We start from the raw sequence: 15,381 nt of genomic DNA on the forward strand, positions 1-15,381 counted from the left end.
TTCCATTTAGCATATCATTACAACAATGCAGATTAATTATTTCCAATTGAAAGTTAGATGAAAGCTCCTCAGTTGCCCAGTGCATGGATTTTGAAATGTGGAAATTCCATTTGCAGTTGGATCAGTGTGTGAAAAGCACTGATGGAGCTGTAGTGTGAGTTCATAAATTCGTGTAGGAATAGAAGTCTCACTTGATTTTTTTAACTGTTGATGCACAGGAAGTGCATACAGCAGCTTGACTTATGATTCAGACACTCATTTTCTAAGGTACATTTCCACAACTACGTGCAACTTTTAAAATAATACATAATTAGATAATATGCATATGTCATGTATAGAAACAAAAAATAAGTGCATTATTGCCCTAGAAAAATCTTTGATACTGTGTTTTATGGCCCACAGATCAAAATTAAATTGATTGCTGTGATTTGTTTCCCATGAATAATTTAACTGTGTTTACAATCCTTAACTAAATCGCACTGATAAAGAACAACCTCAGACCGTTTATTAAGTCACAATCCCATTTTTACTGAAATGTATGGTGGATTTAATGGATACTAAAGCATAACTATACTTTTAAGCAATGAGGAGAAATCTTTTAATCTTAAACAAAATGTTATATAAGCTTTTAGCCCTAAATGACATTCATCATGACATATTTAATTGTAACAGTATAGAAACTGATCCCAGTCATTCATTTTTAAAAAATGAGTACGTAGAACTCTTTCTTCCACACTTAAAAACTAGTTATATAATCGTTTGGATGTGATTTCTTGCACATATTTATTTTAAGACAAAAAAATATTTATGATGAGAAGTGTTAACATATATTTTAACAAACCATAACACATATGCAAATGGATATTTTTCCCTCCAAACTGTTTATTTTAGAGCAGTGCTTCTCACCTGGAGGGGATCCAGTGAGCAGATGCCAAGTATGCTGCTTATAACAGGACTCCCACCTCCACCCCCAGCAAGGAATTGTCAGTAGTACCAAGGTTGAGAAACCCTGCCCTAGAGAATATATCACATTCCAGGGGTTTGGCCATTACTAAAATATTCCGGAAAACATTCTTTCAGAATTGTCTTGTTTGGATATACTCATTGGTGGCAAATCTTCATCTCTTGTGAGGTATATTTTATTTTAGACTAATTCTCATGACTCACAGGGACAATTTAGTTCATTCATGGAATTCAACAAAACATGCAGGCAGATATTTACACACACTTGAATATGCACACAAAATTCATTAATCATTTCTAAGTAATTGATAATTTGGGCTGGTTAGAAAATGGAAGGCTTAAACTACTTTTTTTTTTTTTTTTGCGGTACACGGGCCTCTCACCATTGTGGCCTCTCCCGTTGCGGAGCACAGGCTCCGGACGCGCAGGCTCAGTGGCCATGGCTCACAGGCCTAGCCGCTCTGTGGCATGTGGGATCTTCCTGGACCAGGGCACGAACCCGTGTCCCCTGCATCAGCAGGCGGACTCCCAACCACTGAGCCACCAGGGAAGCCCCTTAAACTTTACTTTTGTATGATATTCAAAGATATTTATTGACAAGTAGTATTTATTCATTTTTTTCATTTTTATTTTATATTGGAGTATAGTTGATTAACAGTGTTGTGTTAGTTTCAGGTATACAGCAAAGTGATTCAGTTATACATATACATGTATCTATTCTTTTTCAAGTAATTTTCCCACTTAGGTTATTACAGAATATTGAGCAGAGTTCCCTGTGCTATACCGTAGGTACTCATTGGTTATCTATTTTAAATATACAGTGTGTATATGGATTTCACAACCTTGACTGTCACTTAACTCCCAACTAGGGAGGAGAGAATCAAGGAAACTTTCTTTGTAAATATTCTTCTTCAACTCAAAAATTAGGAAAGGAGGATCCTCAAAAATGTGGACTGAGCAGACAGTGTAAACTCGCAGCCCCTTCCCCCCTAAAAAAGATGTTAACTGAAGAACATAGTAGCTAACTCTTCATGTTTTTTCTGGATATATCCCTTTTATTTAAATTGATCCTTTTGCCTTCAACCAAACAGATCTAGTCAAATTTACTTATATGACCCTTACTAGATAGAAATTCTGGTTGGTATTCAGTATGATATGGATTTATCTTTTATATTCAAATAATCCAAGTCTACAGTAGTTTTAAAATTATAAAACCCTTGAAAACCAAGGATTTCTGTAACTTGGCTGTTGACAAAACCTGTCCTGAACTAATGTGAAACTTATACTTTTAATTTACCCACATAGTGTGAATATTCATACCCTTCACTGAAGAACTATTAATGTGTTTTATTTCAGGGGGCTTAGTAATATATGCACTACTTTTTGCCTTTATAAAATCTGAAAATTTTCAAATTCCAAATTAGTAAGTATGAAACCAATAGAAATTATAATAATAGATGCTTTTATTTTAAATAATCTTTTTTTGTTCTCATTTTTTTTTCAAAAATTACTATAGATTTTCATAATGACGTATCACCTCACACCAGTCAGAATGGCCATTATCAAAGTCTACAAATAATAAATGCTGGAGAGGGTGTGGAGAAAAGGGAACCCTCCTACACTGTTGGTGGCAATGTAAATTGGTGCAGCCACTGTGGAAAACAGTATGCGGGGTTCCTTAAAAACTAAAAAGAGTTACCATATGATCCAGAAATCCCACTCCTGGGCATATATCCAGAGAAAACTCTAATTTGAAAAGATACATGCACCCCAGTGTTCATAGCAGCACTGTTTACAATATCCAAGATATGGAAGCCACCTAAATGTCCATTAACAGATGAATGGATAAAGAAGATGTGGTACATATATGGAATATTACTCGGCCATAAAAAAAATGAAATAATGCCATTTGCAGTAACACGGATGGACCTAGAGATTATCATATCGTATGAAGCCAAATAGAGAAAGACAAATACCATATGATATTGCTTATATGTGGAATCTAAAAAAATGATACAAATGAACTTATTTACAAAACAGAAATAGACTCACAGACATAGGAAGAAAACTTACGGTTACCAGAGGGGACGGGAAGAGGCATAAATTTGGAATTTGGGATTAACAAATATACACTACTATATATAAAATAGATAAACAATAAGGACCTACTGTATAGAACAGGGAACTATATTCAATATCTTGTAATAACCCATAATGGAAAAGAATCTGAAAAAGAATAGATATATATATACATATAACTGAATCACTTGGCTATACACCTGAAACATTGTAAATCAACTATGCTTCAATAAAAAATTAAACATAAAAAATACTATAGTTTTTTGACTAATCTTTTCAGATAATCATGAAAACAACTTTGTATTTTATTATTTCATCAATGGAACTAAAGCTTGATGTACTTAGTGATAGAAAATAAAGAGTAACAATTGTCCAAGTCTTATTATAGGGCTTTTGAGATTTGTGACTTAACTTTATATATTAGGGAGGGAATCCAAAAAATTATGAGTCTACCAATATTAAAGTGGGAAGAGGACACAATCAAGCAAATGATAAGAGCTAATATGTATATTGCTAATATTTCTATGAAAAATGCTGCATATCACATAATCTTTTAAAATGCAGAATAAAGTTAGATATGATTATCCCTGAAATAAGTGAAGTTTTAAAAACTGGTGAGACTAAATGTAATCAGGGTTGCAAGAAAACAGCTATTCTCTTGGGCTGCTTATGGGAAAAAATTGTACAAAATGTCAAAAGCTGTAAGAGAGATCAAAAATTATATCCCTTGGGCAACATGATTCTACCTCATGAATTGAAATTAAGGAGGTATCTAATATGCACCACAAAGTTACATATGTGGATGCTTGTCACTGCTTTATTAAAAACAACCAAAATATCCATGAATAAATATTAGTAAAATAAATTATTATACATCCCAGTAATGGAATATAAAATCATAAAAGAATATATAATTACTTTAAAATATTCAAAATGTATTTTGAATGAAAAATGCCAGAGTTAGAAAATAGTTTGTACAGTTTGGGTCCCATCCTCTTTATACCCAATTTTGTATGGGTGTGTGTTTGTTTTGTGTTCATATTTTTATGTATTTACTAATCTTCTATAGTAATATATTCATAGAAAATTCTTACTACTTCGTATTTTTTAGATTATATATATATATGTATGTATTGATATATATGTGTCTGAAATTAATTGGGAAAAACTAAACGAAAACATATATACACTACAAAGTGAAGGGTCCTCAAGAATAACAAAATAAGGGAAATACAAGTGAGAAATTTCAAGGCATTTTCTAATTGATAGCCTGTTCAAAAAAAGGATGGTACCTTTGTAGACAAATGGAAGTTATAGAAGTTTGTTGCATTCTTTCAGTCCATGAAATGCTATTTTAGCAGAAAATATTTCCTGGTTTTTGAGAAGTCTTACATATTTCTTTTTCAGAATTTTAGCCTTCTTTCTCTTTATCTGAAAATTTGAACTCTCTCAGGGTTCTTGATTACTATTTCAGTAAAATGGGGAATATCACTTTTTCCCTAGATTTCTCATTTCATATATTAGCACACAGGGTAGAATTCTTACCTCTCATTCATGGTGTCCAGCTCTCAACATCTTAACCTGGCAGAAGAACTAAACTAGCTGTAAATCTTACCACCCAGACCACACTTGATTATTGTATGATGGGAAAATTAAATGTGAATAAAACAGCCTAGAGCATTAGGGTGTTCTTGGAAGAATAAACACAAGTTGGAAGTCTTATGTGGACAGTGCAAAGTACAGGAAAGCAATCAATCATGTAAACATCAAATGAAAGGTTGGTAAGGAAGCCATTGGAGTCGGTCAGGCGCTCCCTGAAATAAATGGCTTACTCCATTTCTTTTCCCTTTCACTCAGTTTAGAAAAGTGAATTCTGTGGAATCTCTAACAGAACCCAAAAGATTTTGTAAGTTCTTATTCCTGTTTAAAGGTATGCTTTGAACAGAATGAGCTCAACCCACTGAAGAGGGTTTTTAGTTTATATAAAATGGGCACAAACATGTCATAGCACATACCTCCCTGACTTTTTCATCCTCCCACAAACAGGAAACTGTTAAGGCAGCAATAATAGAAGAGCAAAAGCGAAGTGAAAAGGCTGTGGAAGAGGCAGTGAAGAGAACAAGAGATGAATTGATAGAGTATGTAAAGGAACAGAAAAGGGTAAGTATCCCCTGAAGGGTTTTAACTTGTGCTTCCACAAACTGAAGCATTGGCTTTGGTACAATGACATGAAATTTTAAAATATTTAAAATGTCCTTTGCCATCTAATTTAGGAATCTTCATCTAAGATTATTTTTCTGATATAATTATATATGCTAATAGTTAATGTCTATAAACATAAATTCCATCTGTCAACAAAAAAAGCACATTGAATAATTTCTTACTGGATTGCTAGAAATGACCTATAGCATTTTCAAGTTAACTTTACACTTGCGAAGAAAGTAAACAGTTACAGACTTTTAGTTTTTGGGCCATAAGTTTGTTATTTCTTATAATATTTGTCAAAATTTGTATGCACTCGTTAGGCCTTCGGACTGGGTTAACACCACTGTGGTTCTAATAGATTTTATTATGGTTATCAAATTAAGGCTCTTCTACCATAGTTCCATTTCAAAAACAAAATTCAGAATGTGCTTGTCACAATTCAGAATGCATATTGGAGCTTTACAAAATAAACGTCATTTCAGTACAGTGTGGTTTTATTAATATGTGAGTCTGAGCAGTGGCCGGAAATAATGGACTTAATAGCTTAATTTGTAGATTTTTCAACAAATCTTTATTCTTCTTAAGTAGTATCCAAGATGAGAAACACTTAGGACGACTTAGGAATCTCTGTAATAAGCATATTATATTACAGTATATTATATAACATTATATGGTGAATTTTCTCACACACTTTTATGTCTCATTTACATGTTTAGTATAACGTGTTATATATTATAAAGTATCATTTTAAAGACTATATATTATACAATATATAGTATTATATAATATATTATAATAAAATTATAAATAAAACATAAAACATAGTGTGTATGAGGATATTTGACACAATTAATTGGTGGTCAAAATGACAAATAAAAGATTATTCTTCAGTTGACAGTTAAGTAGAAGACTAGGAGTGTCATAAAAACTCATGATACCACTTTAGTTCCATACTCTTAATTTGAAGCCAAGTTTGGTATGATACAAAGGAAATTCTTACCCCTCAGTAGCTACCATTAGGTTTCAACAAAGCAGAGTTTGTCAGCAGAGTAAAAAATTGCTAAGTAGGCTTTTCAGATAACTTAACCACTCACAGAAGCATTTCATATGGGATTAGATCTTTGGGCACGTTATCTCAAGGTGTTTTTAAAAGCAGTTTCGCCCAAACAAATTCCCAATGGGTGCGTAACCTTCTGAAGAGAAAATTCTGAGCCAGATATAGTCAACTGACTTTTCAGGAAGTGATATATTCCCAGAAAACTCCTATTTCTATATGTATCCCCAAGGAGTTTATGTTAAATAACCTGGTTCAGAAGCAGCCATACAAGAAAGGAATTATAGATGCTTTCCACATACACACAGGAATTGTGATAGTGAAAGAACACAGACTTGAAATAAATTCAAGAAGTCTTGTGGATGTATCCTTTCGGTTTTTTTTTTAAACGGAAGTGTAGTTGATTTACAATGTTGTGTTTGTTTCAGGTGTACAAGCAAAGTGATTCAGTTATACATGTATTATATATATATATATATATATATATATATATATATATATATATATATATATATATATATATATATATATATACTTTTTCAGATTCTTTTCCGTTATAGGTTACAACAAAATATTGAGTATAGTTCCTTGTGCTACACTAGGTCCTTTTGGTTATCTATTTTATATATAGTAGTGTGTATATGTTAATCCCAAACTCCTATGGATGTATCCTTTTTTAACCATCTTTTCTTAATAATATATGGCCAATTCTTACTTGAGCACTAAATTTGGACAAGAAGTTATGTAACATAACAAACCCATTCATAAGAGTATCTTAGATGAATATTTCTTTGATCAAAATGGAAATTTTTTCTTAAAAAAAACTTTAAAATCATGTATTACTTTCCTCTCAAAAGAAGTCTTGTGGCTGCCGTAGAAACATTTAAAATGAGAGCAGGAAATGCCTTTACAGGAGTTACCTGGTCCCTGTGTGAGGTAAATTAGCCCTTGAAGAGAACTGACAATGAACTCTGCCATTTAATCTGTGTTCTTGAAATCATATTAAAGGATTAGTGTCTGTTTATGTTAGATAAACTAGTATTACGTTTAGAAATGTTCATTAAATAACAACAAAATCATGACAATATTACATTCTGTGCACCAGAGTTCCACTTCTCTATGCTTGTTCCTTTATATGTTAAGAACTATAAATTTAATACCTGCCTTCCAGAACAGCTGTGAGTTAATACATGTAATAAAATAGAACAGCTAGAGTATGGTCTCAATATATATGTACATTATTGAAGAAAAACAGAAAGGCCTAGTAGCATTATTTTTTGCTAATTAAAAGTGTGCTTTTCAGATTAACGTTTGGCATTGTATTTCCTCTGAGGTTTACAACATGATTCTAATAGTTTATTCCATTCTTGTTACTAGATTCACAGAAGATTAAAACTGATTTAATCACTATATTAATAGGAAGCTTATTACCACCACTTTGGGATTTGAGAGTTTTTTAAATAACACATATTGTGGAATACTTTTAATATTTGAATGTTTCCATCTCTCCAAACAGAAAAGCTATAAAAAAGGAAAGTGGATAATATATTTGAAATGAAAGTACCAACCAATTACTAGATCTCTTTTTTATATAACTTTTTAAAAATTAAGATTCTCTACACTCTGATTCTTTTCCAAAATGGATTTCAGTGTTTCAAGTTAATTTTTATGAATTTTAGGGGCTTGGAAATTTTTCACACACACACAGAAAAGACATCTCATAACTTATAAAGTAATATTTAGAAGAAACAAAAGGGTTTTTTTAAGCAAATACATAATCTTTTTTCTGCTTCCAAAAGACTAAATTAGGGCAACTCATCTCTACTTCTTCCTTTGTAAGATGGATTTCTGTTTGCATCAGAGAAGAACACTTTTCCAGAACAAAAATTTTCCTTTCTCTTCTCCAGCTTTTTTTAACTAGAGAGTCAACTTGAGATTTTCAACATTAGACACCTCAAAAGCCCTGTAGACCTTGGTTCCAACTGGGCTTACATTCCAGTCTGTGAAGTAATCATCCCCTCTTGAATTTTTCCAAAATCTTTGTAAGAAGAAGTCTAATGTTGTGTTAGTTTCTGTCTTTATATGTCTTTTGTCCTAACCAATCTTTGCTTTAATATCATTTTACCCTTACCAAATTCACTGAAAGGCTGAAATGAAGACTCTTTTCTCTACATCTTTTCCTTCAGTCTTTTACTTTTAAAAGACAGAGAAACAGAATGAAAAATCTGAAATGCCTAACTTTTCAAATAACTTATAATTTATCCTACAATATTAAATGCAGTAGAATTACAAATCACCACAGAGGATAACATTGCTTTTTCTGGGTATCTACAATCAACAAGTTTTTAATCAGTGATCCAATCCTTTTGAGTATTAAAATTATACTCAGAATTAGAATTAGAATTATACTAGGATTAAAATTAGAATTATACTGAGAAAATGTTTTACTTTTAAATGCCATTTACCAGGGTTTTTTTTGTATCAAATCAATAGGGATGTCCCTGAACTTTGTAAATACTTATATTCATCTGGTCTAAACATCTTAGACAGGACAAAGGGGCTACTTATACCTATATTACCTATGTACTAATTATGTGAATCATAATTTACACTGAAATTGCATCCTAAATTATTTACTAAGTTGGATACATGGTACTTATCCTGTTACTCCAAGTCCTAATAATAATCAAAGGTTAAGTGTAATCAAATCCAAACAAAGAGAGCTTTTGAAATGATCAACCAGAAAAATAATTCAAATTAATAATGGATCTGTTTCAGTGACTATCTTATAAGTGCCTTTCTTATAGGTATTCTAAATGATAGTATTAAAAAATCCTCTGTAAGATCTATCTTGTTAAACCCAGAAAATAAAATTATTATATTGAATTCACAAATTTAGTATGAAACTGAAAAGCCAAAGTTTTGCAGTCTCAGTTCTCATAATTTTTTCATTAGTTGATAGAAATTGTCTCATTTTTTAATGAATTTAGAAATTTCCATTATAATTTGTATAATAGAGAGGGAAAGGTAAACAGGAAAACCTAAAAAGATTTTAAAATATGCTCAGTTTATCTGAGAATCAGCTAGGTATCCCCAAGTGCAGTGATTTATATTTAACAGCCATAATATGTTTTATTAAAATTAAATTTTTTGTTTCAAACTCTCTTGAATCATTACAAGTTCTAGATTAAGGGGTTTCAGATACACCCCATGGGTCAAATTTGGCTTGCTGTTTTTATAAATAAAGCTTTATTGAAAAACACAGCCACATCCATTTGTTTATGTGCTACTCTTTGGCTGGTTTCATGCTGCAACAGCAGAGTTGAGTAGTTCAGAGAGACCATGGGACCCACATAACCTAAAATATTTGCTATCTGGCCCTTTACAGAAAATCGTTTGTCAACTCCTGCTCCAGGCTATAAAAATAATCTTGAGGAGAAAATTTCTTCCTGTCAGCCCTTTAAAATATTTATTCTTTCATTATGCCTCATTGTAACTAGACAATTGAAATTCCTAAGGTGCTGTTCTGGAAAAGATTTCTTGATATTAATTGTCAGATAAGGCATTATAACATTTTAGGCCTGGTCATTAGTGACATAAACTTTATTTTAGACTAAAGGAGGTTGTAGCAAAACGAGATGGGAAAGACCACATCCCTTGACACTTCCCTAGGGAGGAAGAATTTGTGGTTGAAAATGACCTATGGCCCTTGGATTAGAATGAAGTGTTCCAACCCATCCCACAAGTTAAGAGTGTTACACATGAGCTTGCTATGAGGGAGGAAGTGTGAATAACATTCAGCAAGCAACAACTACTCACAGCCAAGCAGTGATTCCTAAAAAATAAAATCCCATCCAAATGTAATAAAAGATTATTTTTTTTTCCTCTTAAGAACCAGAATTATGGCCTGTATTTTCTAAATCACCTCCAGGAAAATAATCTTCACATTAGAGGATCCTTTTAATTTAGATCTTTAAAGAGGAGTAAGGAGCAGTTATCTTTACTTCAAAGTTTTTGTGGTCAAAGCATTGTTATAATTTCTTAATTCTAAAAGGATTCATTTAATCCAGGTTTTCTACAATATTCTTGAGTGTTTGCATCTCAAACTGTTTAATAAAAGGCAATATTTGGCCAAAATGAACTCTCTTTGGTTTCTGTTCAGTTATACAGTTACTTGAATTAAGCATGATTTCAAGACAAGTTACTGAATATCTTGTGGTGCCCTACTTTTTTCCTCTTAATAATTTGGGAATTGGATGAGCTGGTGTCCAGTGCCTCTTAGAGTTCTAAACTATGTTACCACTGTGAGTAACATTTTCCTTGATAGATGATGAGTCTCCACAGGGGTTTTTAAGTCTTGGTATAAATCACTTGCATCATAGTAGTTATTTTGTGCATAATTTATACATCAGTGTAAGGAAGTGACACTTTTCTGGCATTCCCCAACCTCCTGCGCCTTCTCATCCTAATCGATTGGCCTTGCTTCTGCTTGTCCTGGGGCAGGCTGTAGAGTTGCCTATGCAAGATGCAGCTCAGTAGCAATTCAGCATCTGCCCTTGTAACTTTTGCTATGGGTCTCATATTAGAAAATGCTTTTATCTGACCAAGGCATATTAAAATGAATAATATACCCTCACACTCAATTGTTATCTGTACTTTCAGTTGTACCTCATTTTTTGATGCCAAAGGGAATTTAAAGATATATATAAGTATGATCTAAAAAGTTACTATTTTTCAATCTCATACTTTTCTTTGAAAGCTTATTTCATACAGTATACTTTAAAATCAGATTTATTGCTGTTTTTCACTTTCTATTTTAACAATCTTCTTGATCCTCTTTCTTATTCTGCTGGAGTCACTTGCATAAGAATAACCTTGAAAGAACTTACTTTGGTGAGGCAAATCTATTGACCATTTCCATTTCAACAGTGGGTAACTGAGAAAAGATACTATAGACATAGCTTAATGCTTAGATTAAGTTTCCATTATTCCTGTTTCAGGGAATAAAACATACGTTCCAGCTTAAAATGAAAATGAAAATTGATGCATTTGTACTTAAGAACTAGTTCAGCACAGCAATTAATGTACTCTTCTTTAACTGGTCTTTGGGATAGCAATTTTGTTTAAAGCAAAGCAAAACTTCTAAATCAAAGTACAGTAAGTATAAATACTTTAGTTGGAGTCAGTATCTAAAAACGTTCATTCTCTGTTTTTGTGTAATTAAAATGTTCATCTAAGTAATTAATCACTTCCTGAATTATTACAGTGAATTAGCTTTATTCGTCATTAAAAGGTTTTAGCTTTTTCTTAGATATTCAGATGACTTCTCCTTTCCTTCAATATACTAGAGTTCTTAAAATTCAGATGGTGATAAGAACTGATTCAAATCAAAGACAAATCAATAAAATCAAAGTGTCAACTTTGAGTCATTGGCCATAGAATTCAGGAGTTGACATGCCTGATGGGTATGCTATCATTGAAGGCCTGTATTTAGGTATAGCTTCTTGAGATGGGCCCAAGTGAAGAATAGCTAGGTAGCTCATGATGTAAATGGTGAGCAGCTGGTGTAGAAGGAAAATCAGAGGTCAGACCTAGAGGAAGTGGTAGCTATCAGAGGCCCCCATATTGAAATGATGATGACAACGATAACAGCTAATTCTTATACAGCATTTGCTAAGTTTCAGGCACTAGTCTAAGGATATTATCATTTAAGAGCATGTGTACGTATTCATTACTCTCAATAGCATTATTAAGCGCCAGATCATAAAGCTAGAAAGTGACAGTCTGGCTCTGGAGTCTGAGCTATTAACCATTTGGCAAACCACTTCTGTGGGCAACAGTCATCAATAAAGAATAGGGACAAAAGTTTGTGAATAGGTCAGAAATGAAAGTTTCAGATTAAAAGCCAAGAAGAATAAGAGGATAACAGAGACCCATGTTTATGTTTTGTTAGTCGTATGGCGCTATGTAGTATCTACCAGATCAAAGCAGCTGTGGAGGACGAGGACCACCATATCTTTAAAAAGGTAAAAGTCTGGTCTTGGAAGGAAAGTATAAGAGCATATTACCTTAAGTAAAGGTCAAAAAATGGCTTGAAGCAATAGTAGATACCACAACATATGGCAGTGCTTGAAAAAAGGTCAAAAAGATTGTGCTGATAATCATTGACAATAGAATTCCAGAACATCACTTAAGACTATGGAGATAAGAGTGGATTTTTTATTTCAGTCAAATGGAAACTAAAATATGGACTAGGCTACATAGTAAAAAGAGGATGGACAATAGTCTGTGAGAAGACAACAGGTTTGGTCTCTTATAGGAATAAGCAAATTAATTTATAAAGATTTTTATTAAAAAGTCTATTTCTAGATTCTTAATATACCTTTTGGTTGCAATTCTAGAATGTCCTGGTTCATGAAGTTTATATTATTGGGGGCAATGGAGATGGAGTTTGTTTTTTTTTCAGATGTTGTCTTACCCTTTAGCCAACCTTAGAAGTCAAAAAGCATGTATATATGTTTTCATTTATTCACGAACTATTTATTAAGAGCCACTATTGCCTTTACCATGTTACTATTAAACTATTAGAAAGAAATGAATAATTAAGTGGTATTCCAAATTGCTAGCATCTTGATCTATACAACATAGATCCTTATATCTATACAACATGCATTTGTGTATACCCTTCCATGTTCCATTCTAATCTATGTACTGGGAAATTTCAGTTTAAATTTTTCTTCCATTCTATAAAGAAATGTTACGCATCTTTAATAGTCTGAGAACTGTGCTCAGGACACAAGGATAAATGAGATCATCAAGAAAGAGAGTTTGTACCCTGGTATTCATAATGGCAATACATATTTGTTTAACAACTAACATATATAAAGATTTTTACATACATTATTTGATTCTTAAAATCACCTGCATGGTTATTATTCTGATTTTACCAACTGGAGAGTCAAAGATGATAGAAATGTTCACTTTTCCAAGGCTAGATCTAATAAACCATAGGTGAGACTTGAGTTTTCCTTTTTTGATCCTGTACTCTTTCCTCTACATCACAGCAATTGGCCTTGTCAACTTCATTTATACTAGTAGTTTCATTGTACTATCTAGAGTGAAGTCAATATCTGGAGATGATTATCAAAAAGACCATGGTAGTTAGAATCAGTGAAGAACCCTAACATCAACAGCTAAGAGAACTAGAAGTGCATGAAATACTCAATGATACAGAAAGCAATTGATCATGGAGACAGGAACCCACATGTTACCATCTTCTTCTCTTGTGGTGCTTTAGTGTCCTGTTTTGAGTTCTATATTTGGAAAAGATGTTGACATTTTCATGGAAATCAGAGTTTTAGAGTGAACTATTGAGGATATAACCTAGGAGAAGACTTTGAAAGGTCTAAGCTTGTTCAACTATGGAAAAACTTAGCATGGAAATTCAGCAATATAGAAACCAAAAAACCATCTTAATATGACCTTAATGCTAAAGGAATAACTAGACACATTCAGCTTAAGTGGAATCTAAGTCTATATCAGAAAAAAATACAAAACAGCAGCCATTTATTGAGTGCCAAGTTTGTCCAAGATACCATGGTAGCTGCTTTACTTATACAGTTTCACTTTATCCTCAAAACTATTCTAAAATAGTATCTGCACATTACAGAAAAGGAAAACTAAGTCAACAGTGTGAGATAACTGCCCAAGATTAGTAAAAGAGAGAGTCAAGATTTTAACTTGGTTCTATCTGACTGCAAACCATATAGGGAGATTCCTCAGTAACTCTTTAAATCTGGTTTGATAATTTACTTTACATAGTATTTTTCAAATGGTATTTTAGGATTGTCAGTTTCTTCACTAACAAGCTTGTAATATACCTTTTACTTTTATAGGCTCCATCTAGATAAATTAGATAAATTTTACAGGCTCTGTCTAGATAAATTAATTAAATTGGCTCCATCCAGATAAATTAGGAAGAAAAATAGAAAGACATGGATAGCACATGTGCACATACACACACACACATGCACACACATCTCGTTTGGGAAATTGCTTGAAATCATATATTACATACAATTTATAAATTATTTTTAAATAGGTTTTTCACCTATGGTGAGCTTTTGAGCAAAGACTATTTGTTTAGATACTTTAAATATTATTTTATTCCCGCAGGGTTTTAAGGTTTTGATTTTATAAAAAACAGGCCCATTGTTTTCCTAATTGTCATGACCATATTAGGTGGTGGTGAAATATTGACACAGTCTTAAACAAGATTTCTGTAAAATGTGCATCATAAATTGGCCTCTGAAGTTGAAGCCACCACAGGCTTATGTGGTAGCAGTAATAAGTGAACAATAGTTTGTTTGTTTTTTAAACCAAGCCTAGCTCTACTATTCTTTGTAGTATTATCTGTACCTTTAGTCCAATCCAGCCCATTAGTACCAGTGTTTAAAACTAAACCCTTAGCCTATTCTCTTTATGTATAAAAACTGAGGATTATGGAATCTCATGCAGGAATTTATAAAGTCCTCATAGATACATCATTGGAATTAATACTCATTTCTAGGGTCATATAGGCTAATGCCAAATTCCCTTAAAATTATACTTCCTCTTAGGAATTAAAAAAAACAAAATAGAACTAACATGTCAGAGTTATTTCAGTCCTTTAAAATATACTAAAATATACAAGTAATTATGGCAAACAATTATTTTTTATGCAGCAAATTAAGAAAATGAGTCATGATCCCAACATATTCTGTTTGGAAACTATTCATTTTGTTAAATTTTAAAGTTATGTTAGCTTGGAAAATATATTTCTTTTAATTTTATTTTATTCGATTTTAGCCTGGAGCTAAGCCACATAGCCCTGCTCTTTCCTCCAGTCTGACACTTCTCTTCAGTGGCTCTCATTTCTTAATTCTTTTTGCATGGCCTGCAGGATCTTAGTTCCCCAACCAGGGATTGAACCCAGGCCCACAGCAGTGAATGTGCTGAGTCCTAGCCACTGGACCACCAGGGAATTCCCTCAGTTCTTAATTCTGTCTTGAGATATAGAAAGAAAAAATTATTTTCATTTA

At 32.6% G+C, this 15,381-nt stretch overlaps 1 protein-coding gene across 3 annotated transcripts in view; it reads left to right on the plus strand.

The window, feature by feature from the left end:
- Positions 1-15,381, plus strand: part of CCDC91 (coiled-coil domain containing 91) — a 416,560-nt gene that overhangs the window by 356,625 nt on the left and 44,554 nt on the right. For all 3 annotated transcript variants that reach the window (XM_060113428.1, XM_060113430.1, XM_060113429.1), the window contains one exon: positions 5,089-5,202. In XM_060113428.1, the coding sequence (XP_059969411.1) occupies positions 5,089-5,202 (114 nt within the window). The remainder of the gene's footprint in view (positions 1-5,088; positions 5,203-15,381) is intronic.

This window comes from Mesoplodon densirostris, chromosome 11 (genome assembly GCF_025265405.1).
Source record: "Mesoplodon densirostris isolate mMesDen1 chromosome 11, mMesDen1 primary haplotype, whole genome shotgun sequence".
Classification (NCBI taxonomy): domain Eukaryota; kingdom Metazoa; phylum Chordata; class Mammalia; order Artiodactyla; family Ziphiidae; genus Mesoplodon; species Mesoplodon densirostris.